The sequence below is a fragment of the Hyperolius riggenbachi genome, chromosome 5 (genome assembly GCF_040937935.1).
Source record: "Hyperolius riggenbachi isolate aHypRig1 chromosome 5, aHypRig1.pri, whole genome shotgun sequence".
Classification (NCBI taxonomy): domain Eukaryota; kingdom Metazoa; phylum Chordata; class Amphibia; order Anura; family Hyperoliidae; genus Hyperolius; species Hyperolius riggenbachi.
This window is the reverse complement of record NC_090650.1, coordinates 313673715-313695065: the sequence shown is the minus strand read 5'-3', so window position 1 is coordinate 313695065 and position 21351 is coordinate 313673715. Positions and strand designations below refer to the sequence as shown.

The window sequence follows — 21351 nt, the reverse complement described above, 5'->3', positions numbered from 1 at the left end:
GGACTTACCTTCCGTCTCGCTCCTGCGCCGGAAGTTCTGCTGCTTTAGTCTGGACCAGACCAGAGTAGCGGCAAATCATCCCGCGCCGGCGACGAGAGAAGACGCAGGTAAGTTCCGCTCACTGCCGCCTGCCACTGCCAGCCACTCAGTCACTTAGTTCAGGAGGGGAGAGCGAGCTGCTCCCCTCCTGCTTTGGGGGGTCACCTGGCTACCCATGGGCACATATACATCTGGCTACATCTACTGGGCACATATACATCTGGCTACATCTACTGGGCACATATAACCCTGGCTATATCTACTGGGCACATATAACCCTGGCTACATATACTGGGCACATATAGCCCTGCCTACTTATACTGGGCACATATAACCCTGCCTACATATACTGGGCACATATAACCCTGCCTACATATACTGGGCACATATGACCCTGCCTACATATACTGGGGACATATACTGGGCACATATATCTGCTGGCTACATATACTGAGAACACTGGCTGTTTGCCATTATGTGCATTCACTGGTGAAAAGCTGTCTCGTATGTGCATTTACTGGTGAAAAGCTGTCTCTTATGTGCATTTACTGGTGAAAAGCTGTCTCTTATGTGCATTTACTGGTGAAAAGCTGTCTCTTATTATGTGCATTTACTGGTGAAAAGCTGTCTCTCATTACGTGCATTTACTGGTGAAAAGCTGTCTCTCATTACGTGCATTTACTGGTGAAAAGCGGTCTCTTATGTGCATTTACTGGTGAAAGGCTGTCTCCTATGTGCATTTACTGGTGAAACGCTGTCTCTCATTATGTGCGTTTACTTGCCATGCCCACTTTAGTCGCCGCAAATTTCCTCGAACATGTTGCCCCCTACCCATTTGACTGCCCCCTCTTATGTGCCAGTCTAGAACCGGCCCTGTACCCCTGCCTACATATACTGGGCACATATACCCCTGGCTACCTGTTCTGAGGACATCTCTCCCCCTGGCTACCTGTTCTGGGGACCTCTATACCCCTGGCCACCTATTCTGGGGACACCTATAGACCTGGGGCTACCTATTTTTGGGGAACCACTGCTGTCAGATTAAATGTATTTTGGGGAACTGCTGCCAGATTATGTGTATGTTGGGGGAATCGCTGCTGCCAGATTACATCTATTTTTTGGGAACCACTGCCATATTATCTGTATTTTGGAAGAACCTCTGCCAGATTACGTGGATTTTTGGTGAAATGCTGTAAGATTACATGTATTTTGGGGGAAAGGGGGGGGGGGGGGGACACTATGGCAGAGCTCAAACTTCCCTGGCAGACCTTTTACAGCAATATTAAAATCATGTATATTTGGCCCCACCCATGACCATGCCCACATTCTGTTGCGTGGCCACGCCCATTTTTCCGGCAAACTTTTGTCAGTAAATTTTTAGGTATTTGTCAGTAAAAAAATAACGTGAAAGGTTGGCAACACTGTCTGTAAGTTGTACAGAACAAATCAAGGCATGCTTGCTGACAACTAGATACCACTAAAGCTGAACACTGACCAAGGAAGATGGATCCCGGTGACGTCCCTCGACGACAAGGGTTCTCCAATCCATCTCCCTGTGGGCTGGTATGCGAGTCATCACACGACGGGCGCAAACAGGAAGACAAGTGATCGTGGAACTTTGCCCAGAGTAGTGGGGGATTCGATCCACCGTGATAGTAGTTATCATTGCTCGTCGCTAAACATCATTTACATAATCGTGCACTTGTACCAACACCGTGAGATTGCAGAGATGATTGCTCATCGCTCAAAAAGAATCACCCGTTGATGGAAAAATTGACAGGTGAGTACGGGCCTTAAGGGCTGCTTCACACCAAGAGTGCTTTTGAGCACTTTTCAAAGCGCCCCTGTTTGGAAAAGCGCTTGGCTAATATAACCTTATGAGGGTATTCCCATAGCAGTGTTGTGATTCGCTCTCATGTAGCATTTTTTTTGCAACGATTCAGCTTGAATGATTGTGCAAAAATGCTCATTCCTTCAAAAATCGCTCTGAAAATCGCTTTGCAAAATTGCAATCTGCGTCTTGCGTTGTGATCCAGGCCTTACGGACCACATTACACAAGACAAAACACATCAAGGCACCACATTAAGGTGCCCATACACATGATTTGTAGGGTTCATTCACACGTTCAATTTTGATTAGCCAAGAATTGGCCATTTTTGCCACTTCTGTGTAGGATAAGGGCCAACAGATTTTGCGTACTATGAACAGATTGGTAGGTAAGCTCTTAAACTAATGGAAGTGATAAAGTTGCCTAGCCATTGATCAAAATTGGATGTGTGTACCCTAAGGTCAGATATCAACTACTTTAGCATTTTGGACGTAACTGCTACGTCCAAAATGCTGCTGCTCAACGCCACGGCCGATCGCGCGCTCCTGCCGCCCATTAGCCTTGAGATCAATGAATGGGAACGCAGCACAAGTAACAATGAATATTGAAGCAGCACAAGTAACAATTTGATTGGTTTCTTTCATTTTTGTGGACTAAGCAGAGCTATTACTGTATATATAAATTATTTATGATGACTTATCTAAGAAATGGAACATTTTATCATATTTTCTATTTTAAATTACAGTTTAAATTCATTAGGATGTCAATGCATTTTTTTCCCGACTCCAGGTACCCAAAAATTGCTCCGACTCCACAGCCCTGCATTCTTCTTTGGTAGTTTGTGATTTTGTACTAGTCACATATATTGTAAACAACATCATCCAACTGCTGCATTGCCACACATTTAGTCAAAGATTGTCAGCAGATATTTCACTGTTTCTGCAGATGTTGTACTAGACCACTGAGGTAGCTGAACGTGTCTCATGTATTTAACATTTATATTGCGCTTTTCTCCTGGCGGACTCAAAGGCATGGAGCTGCAGCCACTAGAGACTGTTCAGTAGGCAGTAGCAGTGTTAGGGAGTCTAGCTTAAAGAGACTCTGAAGCCTCCCTAAAATGAGGTTTTTATTTTAAAAACCTCATTAACATATTGTCTCTCTTCAAAAGCTGCAGAACCGCGGCTGAAAACCCCCTCGATCACCCCAAACACACGGGGGTGCAGGGCAGGCAAAATCCACGACATTCTTGGTCGTGGATTTTGCTGCCGCCTCTATGCGCGTCAATCAGCGCGTATCTCCACCTCTCCCCCGCCCCTCTCAGTAAAGGAAGACAGAGGGGCGGGGGAGAGGCAGCGATCCGCGCAGATTGATGCGCATAGAGGCGGAGCTGCGCTGCCTCTATGCGGAAGTTGCCTGCCGTGTATCTCCGTGAGTTTGGGGTGATCAAGGGGGTTTTCAGCCACGGTTCTGCTGCATTTTAGGTGGGACAATAATGGTAATGAGATTTTTAAACTAAAAACCTCATTTTAGGGAGACTTCAGAGTCTCTTTAAAGTCTCCTTACTGAATAGGTGCTGGCTTACTGAACAGGAAGAGATGAGATTTGAACCCAGGTCTCCTGTATCAGAGGCAGAGCCCTAAAAGTGAACCAGAGACGAAGCACCCTCATGTATTTTACCATATATATCAGTGGGAACATTAGAGAAAACACCTACCCTGCTCTCTATTTCATCCTTTACTGCTCTGCCTGCCTGTTACCAGCTCTGATAAAATCCCCAACTGAGCATTCAGTCTGGCTTTGTTCATGAATCATTATAGCTGAGTGTCTTCTCTGATGTCTTTTCAAGCCCAAGCCTGCCCCCTTCTGGCTCTGCTATAATGATTCCTGAGCAAAGCCAGACAATGCTCAGTTGGGGATTTTATTAGGGATGATAACAGGCAGGCTGAGCAGTGAAGGATGGAACACAAAGCAGGGTAGGCGTTTTCTCTAATGTTCCCACTGATATATATGGTAAAATACATGGGGGTGCTTCATCTCTGGTTCACTTTAACCATTACACTATCTAGCCACTGCTAAAAGTGCTTGAGCTGCAGTCACTAGGGTAGGCAGTAGCAATGTTAGGGAGTCTTGCACAAGGTCTCCTTAGTGACTAGGTGCTGGCTAACTGAACAGGAAGAGGCGAAATGAGACGAGACATGAGACCAGGAAAACACACGCATCAGAGAGATCTTCGTGACCAACGGGTATAAAACTTTAAAATTGGTTACTTTCATCACCCACATCACAGACTACTCCTGCCCATGTCACGGTTTCTCTTCCTTAATGGCATACAGAAGGGAAATAGAGATAAGATATTGTGACACAGAGACATTTACAAAAGGGATATAATAAATACTAGAGCGGACCACATCTTTTTACGATAGCAGTCCTCTAGGTTAGATATACTGCGCACCAAACGCCCACAGCCATTGTATGGGATTCAGCGAGCAACTGCCAAGACTTCAACAACAAAAAATTACAGAATGAACTAAAGAATGAGAATGAAGTAAAGAACAATTTTCTTCCCTGGAGATGCTTGAGGTATTGCAAGAATAAACAAAACAAGAAAATCAATCAAAAACCCACATATAGCCATAAATCACAATACACTTGACATCTTTATGGTAAATATATGCCATCAAAGAGAATCCCCTTTTAAATAGGCTCAGTGGACAATAATACCACTGTAAGTAAATAGCGATACATAGAATATAATTGCTTAAAGAGGACCCATAATGTTACATAGCAGACTTAAAAAATATTCAGGATTTTAAATAAATGTCCCTGCTTTCAGTATCAGAAATGATTCTTATAACTATACATTGCTGTATGTTGGTGTATATAACCCCACCCTTCCAATGATGTTTAGCCTAGGATATGATGTCATGTAAACGTCTACCCCAGAGCACTCTGGGAGATCAAATGGTGCTACTGCTCAGTACACAGGGTATGTGTGTGTGTGTTCAACCAGGTATTTTTATCATCTGGTTGATCCTGTTCATAGTCACTGGCAGGAGGAAGTTTCCCGAAAAGATGGAAGCTCTCTGCCCAGCATCCTCACACTCTTGTGCATAAGACATGCTGTCAGGAACTATTTTAAACTATTATTTTTGTACCTAGCAATAGGTACAAGAGTTTTCTCTTTTAGTACAGCTCAATATATAATTAGTGGGCTCTCTCTGTTACAATTTTTATAACCATTTTTATGGGCATGCCACTTCTTAATGGTGTATGCCACATGTCGGTCTATACACTACGCATGTATGCGTGATATAGCTTGTTAAAATACTTTGAAATATAGAGCGGTCATTAAATCAGGAAGTTTCACATATATTATAAAATAAAAGTTTTAGATGCACCCCTGACTCTTAAGAAAAGAGTAATAATTTGAATGTCTCCGCAAGAAACAGTGCCGCCCCTAGTGCTGAGAGTGAAAGGGCAAGCCTGATGTGACTGCAGCTGACAACAGTGTATTTATCCTTACATTCTGCATTGTTCAAGGGGTGGGAAATCTCATGGGGCTCCTCTTTAAAAAGAATGCGTGTTGTGCATTTGGATTTTTACTGAGGTCATAAATAGGTTACGAGCCAAAGTGGACGCAGCCTGAATTCCTTGTAGCCAGTCAATAAACATAGACACTTATAGCAGAAGAAAAAAAGTTGTGTAAAGTGCTTCTGAAGCCGATATGCAAAGCACTCTAAGCACTTATCACTCCCATCTATGGCATGTCGCAGTAATTTTCCTGCCATGCTTTAACAATGTAACATGTAATAAAGGTGATAATTTCCCTTTAATCAATTCAACCAGAGTCTCATACCTTATATTTGAGCAATGAGTCATCTCACGGCTGCAAGCAGCCCATGGATTGAAAATCATTTGAGCAAAGGAAATACGAAATGGTTCAGTAGCAAATCCAGCAAAAACACACACTAATATTTAGCCATCTGGTGCTGCCAGTTGAAGTTGATTAGGAAAAGGGGTGTGTCAACCAATGCACCATGCTCACTGGAGTTAAAGAAGGGTAAGCTGGGACACAGCGAGCGCCAGCCGGCTGATGTCCTCCTGTAATGCAGCTGAATAACAGATTGCAAGAGAGAACTTTAAGGTGAACCTAAGGATGTGCTAAATAAAACCATCTTCCAGCCACATTATTTGCCATTTATTTTTTAATATGTTATTTTTTGCTTGCTAATTTATCATTTTTAAATAAGGTTTTGTGACCTTTTGCACGTCACATTTTTGTTTGTTAATAGCCGTGCTTTTTTTGGTCTTTCAAAGGAGATTTATTTTCTGAGGTAATGCAAATCGTCTGCATCTCTGCTCAACTTGAGATGCATTCACAGAGGTAAGTCAACCAGATTGGTAAAGCTGAGGTGTGAAACCTGAGCAGCAGATAAAAATTCCTGGAGGACAAACATTTGTGAGAACTTTTTAATTTCTAGAATTCTGCCCAATCCTGTGAAACTTCATGAACTTCTGTTATAAAAGGAATTTTACATGGTGGGGAAGAAAAATGCATTAAAAGGGATTGGGGCAGCTGTACACAAGCTGTTCTTAGCAGTGGTGGGCCCAAAAAGCCACCTTGTCTGAGAACCACCTAATGTGTGTACGAGGCTAAGGTCTTATTTCTGCAACATTCCTCCATAACCTCTTCACAACTTCTGCCATTGTGTGTATAAGCGTTGCTGCAACCTTTCTCCCTACAGCTTGGATCTTCAAAGATTCTCTCTATCCTAACTAAAGTCTTTCTCTTCCCATTTGCACGGTCTCTGCCATTCCTTCCCCCATGGTGTATCAACTACTTTCTCTATGCTTCTTCCTATGCTACCTCATAAAAATTATTATTGGTTCAATATTTAAAATTTATTTCTGCAAAGTGATTTTCAGAACGATTTTTAAAGGAATGTGCATTTTTGCACATCCCTTTAAGAAAAATCACTCTAAAAAGGCTACATGCAGCACGTTTTTGATTTTTTTTAAATCAAAACACTGCAGTGTGAACACCCTCATAGGGCAACACTACTGTAGTGCCTTGCTGATTGCTGCCAAACTGAGTGCAATCGCTCACGGTGAGCCAGCCCCAAGAGTATTGCCATCTAAAATGATTAGTGATTGTTTTGATTGAAAATTAATTTTACTAGCAGTAGTTGCAAAGGCATGGTGCTGGGCTGTCGGCTAAACAGCTTGCTTTGTTTTAAGGAGGGTGGAAGGGAAGGCTATACTGAGGGTTGCCTGATGCAAGCAGCATTTAAAAACTACAACAGCACAATGCTGGGTATGATATAACTCATCAGATTTCTGTAGAGGAAGCCACCTGTACAGACACCTGGTTATCATCTAAGATCTTCACATTTGATTGTTTTAGCCTACAAAAATGTTGCATGCCTCCGTAGTGTAAACCCACATAGGTCTGAGTGCCATGCTGCTCCACTTGGTAGAGCTGTGAGACACACATGCCTGTTTACAGATCCAGAGTGAACATTACAATAGTTGAAGGTGACAGTAAAATGCATCAGACCAGCGTACAGCTTACCTCAACGTCACACGGAAATTCAGAGCCGTCCAGGAGGATGACTTTAGTCTGCATGTTTTTGGGTCTTTTGACAGACTTCAGAGGGGATTTTGAAAGTTTACTGGAAGCAGATTTTTGAGAAAGTTTGTCGTCTTCAAGTTGCTGATAGTTAAGCTGTTTTGCAGCAGCCTCTTTATCCCAGTCTTTGTCTGAATTCTGGAAAAGAAAATAACTAGATCAGGTTTCGTTCAGATGGGGCAGAGCTATTCATGAACGTTGTGCAGGTGTCACCAACACCACCTATTACTATAGCTTTCGGTTCTTTCTGCCACATATATCCCTGCTGGGATAAAAAGTCTATGACAACGCACAGGTAAACAACCAGACCACAATCATAAAACTTGCTCTACAAGAATAATAGACAGCAAACCATAAATTTACTTACACACACAAACGCATACAGTAATTACAGCTGACATATAGCAAACTGCTTTGGGACATTAAAAAACACACTTCTTAAACTTATCCAATTAAAGGTAACTTAACTACGCAGAACACAATCCCCGGTGAAGTCTGGAAATGTCAGCATAAACTGCTTTACTTTCTGGTTGCACTGCAATTTGGACAGAGCTATGCTGTTTGTGTTTTACCCAAGGCATTAAATATTACTCTGCTTTTGTGAAAATAATATTATTATAATACTACTATGTTCAAAACATTGTGATTATCTAAACAAATATTAAAGCAGCTTGGTCTTTATCCTTCTCTCTGGCTTGTGCCTGATTTAAGCTACACTTACCTTTTTACACTGCAATTGTTTGCGATTGTCTCAATCAAGAATTTAGCTAGAGGAGCCTTATAATGTTGACAACATAATTAGGGATTTCAAGCATTGGATGTTTACAGATCACTTTTAAGGTAGCGATGATGGGCAGATTCGACCAAGAGACAAATCCCTCTCTTAATCAAATCTGATTAGAGAGAGATCTGTCAGCTGCCCATATACCGCAGGCCGATTCCCGATCAATTTCAGCATTAAATCTCTTGGGAATGGCCACCTTGAGCTGCTGCTAAACTGATGTGCTTTGCAGCTATTGCTCTGCGTGATTGGCGAGAGAGAAGCCATTGTATGAACCCTGGATGACCTTCCATGGTTTCCAGGGTCCCTGAATATGGCTACACTTCTTGTTAAAGGGAAATTCTGCTTTTGTTATGAGTTCCATGACTAAAGATGGCAGCTGCATATGCATTTTTGCAGTTTAATATTTTTAATTGATCGTTGCAGCACATATTGCTGTTTATTGCAATGGCTGTTGCCATAAGTGTCAGGAAATATATAGGAGTCATTGGCTGCAGATTAGAGGCTTCATTTTAACCACCTGCACTAATGCAGTTTCTTGCAGTAAAATTTGACATGTTTATCTACTTGCCTGTGAAATGAGCACAGAAACAAATCCAGCTAAAATGCTTGTCATTAACTATATTTACAACCATAATGAAAGCATTGGGTTTCCTCTGAAAAACTTCCCTTTGTGTCTATTATTTCATTGGGTGACATTACTTTTTTCTCTTTAACAAAAAAATCTCTTGGGAATCGGCCAAGCCTGCTGCAGTACATGTATGTAATGTACATGTGCTGTAATGTGCATTTATACATTGCCTGTCCTGTGTCGCGGTGTCTATCAGTCTTCCGCCTCTCTCCAATCAGCCACATACACGCTGCCGGCGTGGGGCGTGTGACATCACACACCGGCTTGCTATGTCCAGGCAGCGTGTATGCGGCTAATGGAAGAGATGGAAGACAGATGGACACAGTGACAAAGGACAGGTAAAGAATAAATGCCCATTACAGCACATAAGAATTACACACATACTTTGCGGGAACAGCGCCAGAGGTTTCATCGCTCATCCAGATATCGCTTGCTGTTACCGACCAATTAATGCGACCAATTTTGGCCCGAAATTGGTTGCATCTTTGATCGGGCATGCACTTGGCATCACTGATTTTCATCCAATTCCAGTTATAATAATCAAATAGAATGGCAGATCTGCCGCCAAGTCGCCTCATGTATGGCCACCTGTACATGCATGCAACTATTCCGCCCAACTAGCATCTAAATTTGGTCTGTTGGATGATAGTTGGGCATGTGTAGGCTGGCAAAAGACAAGACGTCCAATTGATAACAGGCGGTTTGCCCAATCCAAACTGAGGATCAACCTGCCCAACTATGGTGCATGTTGGCACCGTGTGTACAAGTAGTTTGAACAACTTTTTGTTTTTGAATGTGTTGGTGCACATGCAGTACTGAGTTGGTTGTTTAGTTGATCATCCTGTGTGTACGTACTTGTCGTGTAAACAACTAGTCGTGCGGCTGATCATGCTGTGCGGTTGTGCATGAAGTTGTATATGTGTACGCAGGGCTGTGGAGTCGGAGTCGTGGAGTCGGGGCAATTTTGGGTGCCTGGAGTCGGAGTCAGGAAAAATGCACCGACTCCTACTCCTAATGAATTTGTAAATGTGATTAAAATAGAAAATATGATAAAATGTTCTATTTCTCAGATAATAGTCATTAAAAATAATGTATATATACAGTAATAGCTGTGCTTAGTCCACAAAAATGAAATAAACCAATCAAAATTAGTTACTTGTGCTGCTTCAATAAAGCAGTCCCCGTATTTTTAAGGTCAGATATACATATCTGATTGTGACTGTATATATGATGTGTACACAGGAATCTCTTATATATGTTACGGCCAGAACCCGTAGTGTGGCCAATTCTAGTTCTGGCCTGCCAATGTGCGAAGTGGCCGCAGCGCAGCGGCCAATGTTAGAAATGTAATGTTTACGTCGTCTCGCTGCGGCCAAATTGATGACAACTTGCTTAATTTAATGAAATATAGCCGGCGGCAATGTAATAGATGAAGCCGCCGGCTTTCGCACTGCCTCTCCCCCCCCCCCCCCCCCCGCCTCTCTCCTCTCCCGGCCTCCCATACAATAAGTAGCAGCCGGCGGGGACATGCAGCCGGAGAGTCGTTCGTCACGGCAGGGGCAGCAGACCGGGGAGGCTGCAGACATTGCTTCTGCCAGCACCCGCTCTGCAGGAACAGCAGGATTCCCCTGCCACGACGAACGACTCTCGGGACACGCGTGTCCCCGCCGGCTGCTACTTTTTGTATAGGAGGCGGGGGGGGGATCAGGGAGAGGAGAGAGGCAGTGCTGGCAGAAGCAATGTCTGCAGCCTCCCCGCTCTGCTGCCCCTGCCGCGACGAACGACTCTCCGGCTGCATGTCCCCGCTGGCTGCTACTCATTGTATGGGAGGCAGGGAGAGGAGAGAGGCGGGGGGGGGGGGGGGGAGGAGAGAGGCAGTGCGAAAGCCGGCGGCTTCATCTATTACATTGCCGCCGGCTATATTTCATTAAATTAAGCAAGTGGTCATCAATTTGGCCACAGCGAGACAGCGTAAACATAACATTTCTGACATTGGCGGCTGCGGCCACTTCGCACATTGGCCGTCCATAACCCGAAGTGGCCGGCCAGAACTAGAAGTGGCCACACTTAGGGTTCTGGCCGTAACATACATACTAAATAACATCTATGCTGTAAGAATAAAGCCTGATGTGTAGCTGTGTCACTAATAGAGATGGTCAATGAGATGGAAATAATTCTGCATTGATGCCGATTTATGCAAATGTAGGTACCTGAGGCAGTCGGGCGTAGTGCGCATGCACACACTCCGCCGCCAGGAGCATACTACACCTGTGCGGCACTATTGCGCAGGTGCAGAATGTTCCTGGCTGTGGGAGTGGCATGCGGCCGGACTGCGCTGACTGGCTGAATTACCAGGACTCATAGCAGAAGATCCAGGTGGTGGAGGAGGACAACGAGGGACTGATTATCCTGAAGGCGGCTGAAGGAAGCCCCAGGTATGTATAAAACTTTAATTTCATCTGTCTCAGGTTTACTTTGTTACACAGTAGTACTATACTCTACACATGCACTCCCCACAGAGCTGCAGGGAATCCACTGAGAATGTTGTGCACATTGAACACAGAGGTGTTGTCTGTCACCCATAAACCTTGTTCAGATTGCGCATGAAGGATGTGTAATAGAGGAAGAATCTCCTCATTCCCCTGCAGAGTACCTGCACATCATTCTTACATGTACCCAAGGTTACATTGCCTAGGGCCTGATAGATGTTCTTTGTTCCGGTTTGTACCTTTTACAAGTACTCTTACCAAGAACTAGTTTTAGTCTAAGGGGAATAAATATAGTAGTCTACATATCCTTCTCACTTCAGTTGTCTTGTAAAATTCCTAAGCATTGGCAGTTAGAGACGAATTTTCACGTTACATACTTTTAATCAACAAAATTGTAATATGCAAATTAGAGGAGTCGGAGTCGAGGAGTCGGTGGATTTTTGGACCGACTCCACAGCCCTGTTTACGAGCCTTAAAAGGGAACCTTAAAGGGATACTGTAGGGGGGGTCGGGGGAAAATAAGCTGAACTTACCCGGGACTTCTAATGGTCCCCCGCAGACTTCCTGTGTTGGCGCAGCCACTCCCCAATGCTCCGGCCCACTTCTGGAATTTCTGACTTTAAAGTCAGAAAACCACTGCGCCTGCGTTGCCGTGTCCTCACTCCCGCTGATGTCACCAGGAGTGTACTGCGCAGACACAGACCATACTGGGCCTGCGCTGTGCGCTCTTGATGACATCAGCGGGATCGAGGACACGGCAACGCAGGCGCAGTGGTTTTCTGACTTTAAAGTCAGAAATTCCAGAAGTGAACAGGAGGCGGGGCCGGAGCATCGGTGAGCGGCTGCACGGGCACAGGATGTCTGCGGGGGACCATTAGAAGCCCCGGGTAAGTTCAGCTCATTTTCCCCCGACCCCCCTACAGTATCCCTTTAAGTGTGAGGAATACAGAGACAGCCATCCTTATTCCATTAAAACAATGGCAGTTTCCTGACTGTCAACCTGAACTTGAGTCATACACTTGCAACAAGAACGTGGCCAGCAGAGTCAGGCCAGAGTCAAAGCATCTGATCTGCATGCATAATCTGAACCAGTTAATTACAAAATGACTAGCAAATTACTTCCGGTTGGTTACTTTCATGTCCATGACTCAGGGCTCATTTCCATTATCGCGAATCCGCATGCGTTTTTCGCATGCAAATTCGCATAGAAATACAAGTGAATGGGACTGTTTCCACTTGTCAGGATTCCCTTGCGTTTTTCTGTGCAGAAAAAATTCGCATGGCAGAGCCATCAGAATTCGCATGCCGCATACCGCTATGCGAATCGCATACAATGTATTTAATAGGAAATTCGCATGAGGTTTGGGTATGCGAATTTTCATGCGAATTCGCATAGAAACAATGGAAAAGCACACCAGCACTGCCATGGTTAAATTCGCATGCATCATCATCCGTGCGAATTCGTGTGCGAATTCGCATGAAAATTCGCATGGACCCGCATGCGAATTTCGCATCCGCATGCGAATTTTTTCCGCGGCGATTCGCACCACACAAGTGGAAATGCAGCCTCAAGCCTGGTACACACTTTCAATTATGATTGGCCAATCACTGACCAATTTTACCACCACTATGTAGTATGAAGGCCAACGTATATTGAATACTATGAGCAGATTGTGTACGTAAATCCGCATACTACAAGGGTGTTGATGGTAAAATTCAGGGCTGTGGAGTCAGAGTCGGAGTCGTGGAGTCGGGGCAATTTTGGGTGCCTGGAGTCGGAGTCGGGAAAAAATGCACCGACTCCGACTCCTAATGAATTTAAACTGTAATTAAAATAGAAAATATGATAAAATGTTCTATTTCTCAGATAATAGTCATCATAAATAATGTATACATACAGTAATAGCTGTGCTTAGTCCACACACAAAAACAATCAATATTAGTTACTTGTGCTGCTTCAATAAAGCAGTCCCCGTATTTTTAAAGTCAGATATACACATCTGATTGTGACTGTATATATGATGTGTACACAGGAATCTCTTATATATACTAAATAACATCTGTGTTGTAAGTATAAAGCCTGAAGTGTAGCTGTGTCACTAATAGAGATGGTCAATGAGATGGAAATAATTCTGCGTTGATTCTGATTTATGCAAATGTACACTTTGCTCATGAAATCAAATAATTTGATATGTTGTTAAAATTTGGTGTGGTGACTATGAATTAAATGGTACCTGAGAAGGATGAAAAGAAAAGTTTTATACAAACCTGGGGCTTATTCCAGCCCCCTTCAGGCTAATCAGTCCTTCACTGTCCACCTCCACCACCTGGATCTTCTGCTATGAGTCCTGGTAATTCAGCCAATCAGGCCGCATGCCGCTTCCACAGCCAGGAGCGTTCTGCACCTGCGCAATAGTGCTGCGCACATGTAGTACGCTCCCGGCGGCGGAGTGTGTGCATGCGCACTACACCAGACTGGCTCAAGTACCTGGACTCCTAGCAGAAGATTCAGGTGGCGGAGGAGAACAGCGAGGGACTGATTAGCCTGAAGGGGGCTGGAGGAAGCCCCAGGTATGTTTAAAACTTTAATTTCATCTGTCTCAGGTTTACTTTGTTACACAGCAGTACTATACTCTACATATGCACTCTCCACAGAGCTGCAGGGAATCCACTGAGAATGTTGTGCACATTGAACACAGAGGTGTTGTCTATCACCCATAAACCTGGTTCAGATTGTGCATGAAGAATGTGTAAAAGAGAAAGAATCTCCTTATTCCCCTGCAGAGTACCTGCGCATCATTCTTACATGTACCCACAGTTAGTGTTGGGCGAACAGTGTTCGCCACTGTTCGGGTTCTGCAGAACATCACCCTGTTCGGGTGATGTTCGAGTTCGGCCGAACACCTGATGGTGTTCGGCCAAACCGTTCGGGTTCGCCCGAACTACTAAATGCCCGGCCGAACAGGGCCCTGTTCGGCCGAATACCGCCCCCCTATGGGGTCGCAGGCATAAGGGGGGAGCATGCCCCGATCGCGGGGGGGGGGGTCGGAAATTCCCCCCACCCCCTCCGCTAGCGCTCCCCCCTCTGCCCGCTTCCCCATAAAAAAGTTGGCGTAAAGTTAAATATTACCGGTGGTGGCTGCTGCAGTGGCTGGCTGGCAGTGGTGTGAATGAGGAGGAGGAGTCCGAGTATGACGCGTTGAGGCCAGGCAGCGGGCGGTTCAGCGGTAGTACCCTTGTGGTACTTCCGCCCTTTCTCTGACCTCACGTCCTCTACGTGATGACGCATACGAGGGTACGCGTCACGCGTACCATCGTATGCGTCATCACGTAGAGGACGTGAGGTCAGAGAAAGGGCGGAAGTACCACAAGGGTACTACCGCTGAACCGCCCGCTGCCTGGCCTCAACGCGTCATACTCGGACTCCTCCTCCTAGTCCTCACTCACACCACTGCCAGCCAGCCACTTCAGCAGCCACCACCGGTAATATTTAACTTTACGCCAACTTTTTTATGGGGAAGCGGGCAGAGGGGGGAGCGCTAGCGGAGGGGGTGGGGGGAATTTCCGACCCCCCCCCCCCCGCGATCGGGGCATGCTCCCCCCTTATGCCTGCGACCCCATAGGGGGGCCGTATTGCGGCATGTTCGGGTCCCCATTGACTTGCATTGAGTTCGGGGTTCGGGCCGAACATCTGGCCCATGTTCGGCCTGTTCGGCCCGAACCCGAACATCCAGGTGTTCGCCCATCACTACCCACAGTTACATTGCCTAGGGCCTGATAGATGTTCTTTGTTCCGGTCTGTACCTTTTACAAGTACTCTTACCAAGGACTAGTTTTAGTCTAGGACTAAAGGCAATAAATATGGCAGTCTCCATATCCTTCTCACTTCAGTTGTCTTTTAAAATTCCTAAGCGTTGGCAGTTAAGAGACGAATTTCATGTTACATACTTTCAATCAACAAGATTGTAATATGCAAATTAGAGGAGTCGGAAGTCAAGGAGTCGGTGGAATCCTAAACTGAGGAGTCGGGGTTGGTGGATTTTTGTACCTACTCCACAGCCCTGGTAAAATTGGCCAATCATAACTGAGAGCATCTACCAGCCTGTATATTTCATCATTCTCTGTGCAGGAGCACATGGCAAAATGGACTAAAGTGGGGTAGTACTGAGTAGAACCAACTTCAACCAAGCACCCATTTATGACTTGATGCAAAGTCACTAAGGGAATTTCAGTTAGGCACATTTTGCTTTAGAGCTCTGGACTGCTGCACCGTGGGAGGGAGACCACTTTAGGCATGAAATGGTTGTCACCTGAAACAATCATTAAAGAGGAACTTTAAACAAACATACTGTAATTAAGTTACATTAGTTATGTTAATTAAAATAGATAGGTAATATAATCTCTTACCCACCCTGTTTTAAAATAACAGGCATATGTTTGTGATTTCATAGGGGCAGCCATCTTTTGGTTGAAAGGAGGTGACAGGGAGCATGAGACACAGTTCCAACTGTCCTGTGTCCTGATCACTCTTCCCAGCTGCGCACACTAAGCAACAAGAACATCATCAGAAATTCCATCATGCTTTGCACAGCATCAGGGGAAAAATGACTGGGCATATTTCTTTGACGGGGCGAATCTTAGCTTCTGTGCAGCTAAAAATGAGGCTTGGGTAAGAAAAACAAAGTTCTGATGCTGTGAAACTGTTTAAGAAATACCAAGCCTTTTCAGTGCTGCTGAGTAGATTTTTAGTCTGGAGGTTCAATCTCCAGATCTTCCCAAAGCCTATTCCAATTTAAGTTTTCCTTTCAGCAGCTGGGGATATGATATATGATTTTTTTTTATTTTATTTTTTTTGCTGGAAATGGAATGAACAGATTTGTTCACTATCTGTTCTAAAGATGGATGAGGAACAGTTAAATTGGAAAAGTTTATTTCTACTATAAGAACCTTATTATGTGGCATTCGTTTGCAGATTAATTTCATTTGTTGACTAGCATTGCTGTTTAACAAAACCAGTCTCCACATAGCCAAATGCAAAAGAATCAACAACAGAGTAAGCAGAACATTATTCTCTGTGATTAAAACAAACATCAACAGTGACTGCATTTGCATCCTTGTATCACAGTGCAGAAGTGGCAGAATGTTCCCCTTCTCATTATTGTGCTCTACATACAGGTATAGTCATGTAGCGGTTTACCATCCTTCTAAAGTCTGAACACCTGTTTCTCATTTGTGACGTAAATACACAAGGACATTAGAGAGTCTTTTACCTCCTCCCGCTCCTTCTCTTGTAATTAGTTCAGTTTCATAATACTCTACCCGACAATGAAAAGCTGAAATACAGGCAAAGTGCTATTACGTTAGGCAGCTCCAGCTCTTCCTTTCACTTAGCAAATTCAAATGAGTCTACGATATCTGTCAAAACTACTGAAAAGATGCTCTTCAATGCTGGAGGGGCTTGTAAAGCATTGGAGACAAGTGTTATATTACGGCAGTGAAGACTTTTCTCTTGGAAAGGTTTAATTAGGCTGCTCGGAATTTGTTCATGGACTTGGCTGGAGGTTTTGCTACATGTTTCTACAGCAGGTGTTGCTAATTTGATTTTCAAAGTCATTTAATAGACTGAGTATCTAGGATAAGGGCATGTTTATCACTGCAGATTGTGTTCTAAAGCAATATAGAAGTAATGGTAACTTGATCAAAGCATTGTCTTCCATCTTTTTTTCTCCATTTTTACCAGAGAAACGGTGGGAAATTTTAGAGCTGTAAAAGGAAAATAGGGGATACAATCATATTTTAAATCATATACATTTTATGTAATGTAAATGGGAGCAGTTTGCCTAACTGGGACGGAAATTATTTTGATCTTTGAAAACCTGGTCGGTCAAAGAGTATGGAGGTGTGTCTATAAAATAACAGGCCTGAGAGTAAGAAACATTTTCACTGAAACATTTACAAAAATGATTTGTCTCCTTCAGTATACTCTCTTCCTACACCACACCTCGTGACATTGGTCAAACATTCATCAAAGCCGTGCCAGATGTCAGTCTGCATGAAGCCTTTCATAGACTGTCGCAGCTTTCTCCATGACCTCATCTGATTCAAACACCTTGCCTTTCAGTGCACTTTTTGCTTTTGGAAACACAAATTACATGGGGCAAAATTGGGTAAGTATGGAGGAGAGCCTACACAAATACAAACAATTCTCCAAAAAATTGCCACAAGCTGATCCGGGTGTTAAGTGGAACATTGTCCTGATGCAGGAATTATTCACTCACAGCTCTGGCTTCTTTCTCTTCTCAGGTTCTCTCTCTGATCAAATGCTGTAAAAGTGCTAGTTGCCTGCAAAACTGTCCATACGAACATTACTGCCATTCAGAGGCACAAGCTCTTGAAGCGGAATATAACCCTGCATTTCAACTTTGCTCTAAAACATTATTTACAGTATATTATATGCAACCAGCATTTTTTTTTTACTAGACCAGCATTGGAAGGGTTACACAGGGCTTTAAAGTTCCTTTAGATTTCTGCAGACGCATCCGAAGCTGAGATAGATACATTTTGTTTACATAATGTATCTAAGTGTTGAATGTGACTCATCTCTCTCACTGAGAAGGAGCTTGGACGACAGCCAAAGAGTGTGTAACTGTTTATCAATAGATACATGTAACTAAATAGAATGTATCTATCTGAACTTCTGCATATCTCTCCAGGACCTTTAAACCTCTGTGTTTAACCCTTCCAATGCTGGTCTAGTAAAAAAAAAAAATGCTTTTTGCATATAATATGTTGTAAATAATATTTTAGAGCAAAGTTGAAATGCAGGGTTATATTCCGCTTTAATGTATGCTCTACCACAGTCATTGTTTAGTGTACCTATCATCACCTAAGACTTATTTTACGGGAAGAACAAATATTATGTATAAAGGTTTTGGGATGAGAAAAGAAACTGACGCAAACACAAGGAGTACATACAAACCTTGGGCAGACAGGGTGCGGGCCCACATTTGTACCTGGGATCAGTGTGCTGTAATTTCAGTTATTATTCTTACAATAAATTGTCTGTCTGCTCCACACAATTCTGTTAATGAGGTTTGTTCAGCTGCTGATGTTCTTGGACGCTCTGGACTTTTATAATCTTTCACATTTTCTTGATCATGATTGAAAGGTTTGTGCCGCTCAAAATTTTGAATGTCTCTTTATGAAATTATAATTTTTTGTCCTATTAAGTTTTTTTCTTAGACACACCTCTTATACTCACCTCCTTCCTGCCATCCTATATGTCAACAGGTTCTTAGATGCTCTAGTTTATGCCATGCTGTTGACAACTGTGATCTCATATGCTGAGATAAAGCAGCTGATTGATGCTCCACTAAGCATTAAGGTAAATGAGTAGTATTTTGAAACAAGAGGATACAGCCATACAAAGCAGGTTGTGGCTGTCAGCAGTGATGCAAAGCATTAATCGCGCTCTGGGAAGGAGATAGTTCTGACCAGAGATTTGATTTAAATACAATCTTTTGACAACCCTAGTTCCAGAGTTAAGGCTCGTCCACACATCTGACTAAGGTCAGACGAGGCGGCCAATAACGACCACCTCAGCTGACAATCAGGCATTTGTACAGCACCAGATGACCCCCAACCAGCGAGCGATCCATCTGACGGATCTACCCAAAACCACCGTGATGTTGCGCATGCATCGCTCGCTGCCATCCCCTCCCCCCCCCACACACACACACATATAGCAACACAGTGCATTGTCAGTGACACAGCTGACAAGCATGTGTGCAGCCAGGCCCAGCAATGTCGCCCAAGAGGATCAGCTCCTGATGCCAGACAGGCAACATAAATTGAGCATGTGTACACAGCTCAAGTCTGCTGCACAAATATGGAGGTTACTTTTTATTAACAAATATCTTAATGTGAAACTAGTCTTTTGTTGTACAAAAAGCTGCAGGTCAATTCTACATATTGCAAGGATGCAGGGATTTTATCTGATTGCCATCTGGAGTCGGGAAGGAATTTTTTCCCTATTGGGGGTAATTGGACCATGCCTTGTAAGGGTGTTTCGCCTTCCTCTGGATCAACAGGGATATGTGAGGGAGCAGGCTGGTGTTTTTCTTTGTTCTGTGGTTGAACTCGATGGACGTATGTCTTTTTTCAACCCAAATAACTATGTAACAGGATTTACATGCAGGTGATTGTCTCACTACACCACAGTGCCCAATATCTATATCTAAAACTCCTAGGTATGGCATCCAAATTTATGTTTGTTTTTAAACTTATTTAAATCGGGAGAAAGATGCACTGTGGTTTATGTGTCTGATCTGTTTACACACTTTATGTAATATTATTGATTTATACTTCTTGATAACATCTGGGATTTTGTCTATACACATTTATGAGTGCCTATGGTTTATCAATTTTACAGTTTGTCAAGTTATAAATATTATATTTTGTTTAACATTTTGTTAATATACAGTTGTGTACCCCAAGGGCTTTTTTTCCTCCAAAGGGGTGCAGTATAACTGTTGCTGTTGGGCCAAGAGACTAAAAGTTTTAAGATTTGTTTACAATCCAGTTTAAAAAAAATTGAAGTGCTGTGCAAATGGTAAACTAAGTCAGAATGCAATGCGTTTTCAAAATATTTAATGCCTAGATTTTATTGAAAAAGATAGATCAATCAAATGCTGAAACTGAAAAATTGTATGGTTTTATGAAAAACATTTGCTTACTTCTGAGTTGGTGCCAGGAACATTTCAATTTGCATGGGCAAATAGTGAAAGAATTACATTCTTCAATGTAAAACTGGAAAGAATGTGTTGATCCGAATGTGAACCAGCCCTCATAAAGTCGAAGTTAAATTCTTCATTTCATACAAAGTGACACAGAGTAACACTTAAACAATTTCCTGAGTTGTGTTGATGATGATGTCACTTTTCACTGAGGGGCGCGTGTATGATTGCGAACAACTGTGTGTAAGTGCTGCTGCATTTATTCTTGTATGCAACTCAACTCTAGTATACAAGTCAATTTAATACAAACATTACAATTGATTTTGTATGAGGGTTAGGTGAAAACCTGAGGGAACTCATTTTTTGATCCAGTCACATTAACAGGGGCGCCTCTAGCCATTTTGTCACTCCAGGCGAGAAAACCTGTGTCTCCCCCCCCATGGAAAATAATCGTAATGAGGCAGTGTTTCACCAAAAAATGGTAATGCGGCAGCGTTTCACCAGAAAATACACGTATTGCAGAAGCGTTTCATCAGAAAATAATCGTATTGCAGCAGCCTTTCACCGGAAAATAATCATAATGAGGCACCGTTTCACCAGAAATTACACTTATTGTGGCAGCGTTTCACCACAAAATACACAATGCGGCAGTGTTTCACCAGAACATACTCAATGCGGCAGCGTTTCACCAGAAAATACACATAGGCAGGGCTCCACTTTCATGAGGCAAAAAGTGGGACAGAAGGAGGCACAGGGGGACTGAATATGGCACACAGGGCGACATAGGGAGGCACACGGGGACAGAAGGAGGCATAAGGGTCAGAAGAAGTCACAAAGGAGGACAGAAGGAGGTGCAAGGAGGCACACGGGGGACACAAGGTGGCACAATGGGAAACAAAAGGAGGCACAATGGGGGACAGAATGAGACACAAAGGAGGACAGTAGGAGGCACAGGGGGACAGAAGGAGGTCCACAGAGGGGCAGCGGGCGGTCCAGGGGGGGACAGAAGAAGGCATGAGGGCCAAAAAAGGACAGTGGGAGGCACAGGGGGACTAAAGGAGGCACACAGGGGGACAAAAGGAGGCACAAAGTGGGGCAGAAGGAGACACAAAGGGGGGCAGAAGGAGGTACAATGGAGGACAAATTGAGGCACAAAGGGAGACAAAAGGAGGCACAGTAGGAAAGGAGGCACAGGGGGACTGAAGGGGGCACACAGGG

At 43.7% G+C, this 21351-nt stretch overlaps 1 protein-coding gene across 6 annotated transcripts in view; it reads right to left on the bottom strand.

Moving 5' to 3' along the window:
• Window positions 1-21351, bottom strand: part of EPB41L3 (erythrocyte membrane protein band 4.1 like 3) — a 259305-nt gene that overhangs the window by 163739 nt on the left and 74215 nt on the right. For all 6 annotated transcript variants that reach the window (XM_068237211.1, XM_068237210.1, XM_068237206.1 and 3 more), the window contains exon 3: window positions 7441-7635. In XM_068237211.1, the coding sequence (XP_068093312.1) occupies window positions 7441-7635 (195 nt within the window). The remainder of the gene's footprint in view (window positions 1-7440; window positions 7636-21351) is intronic.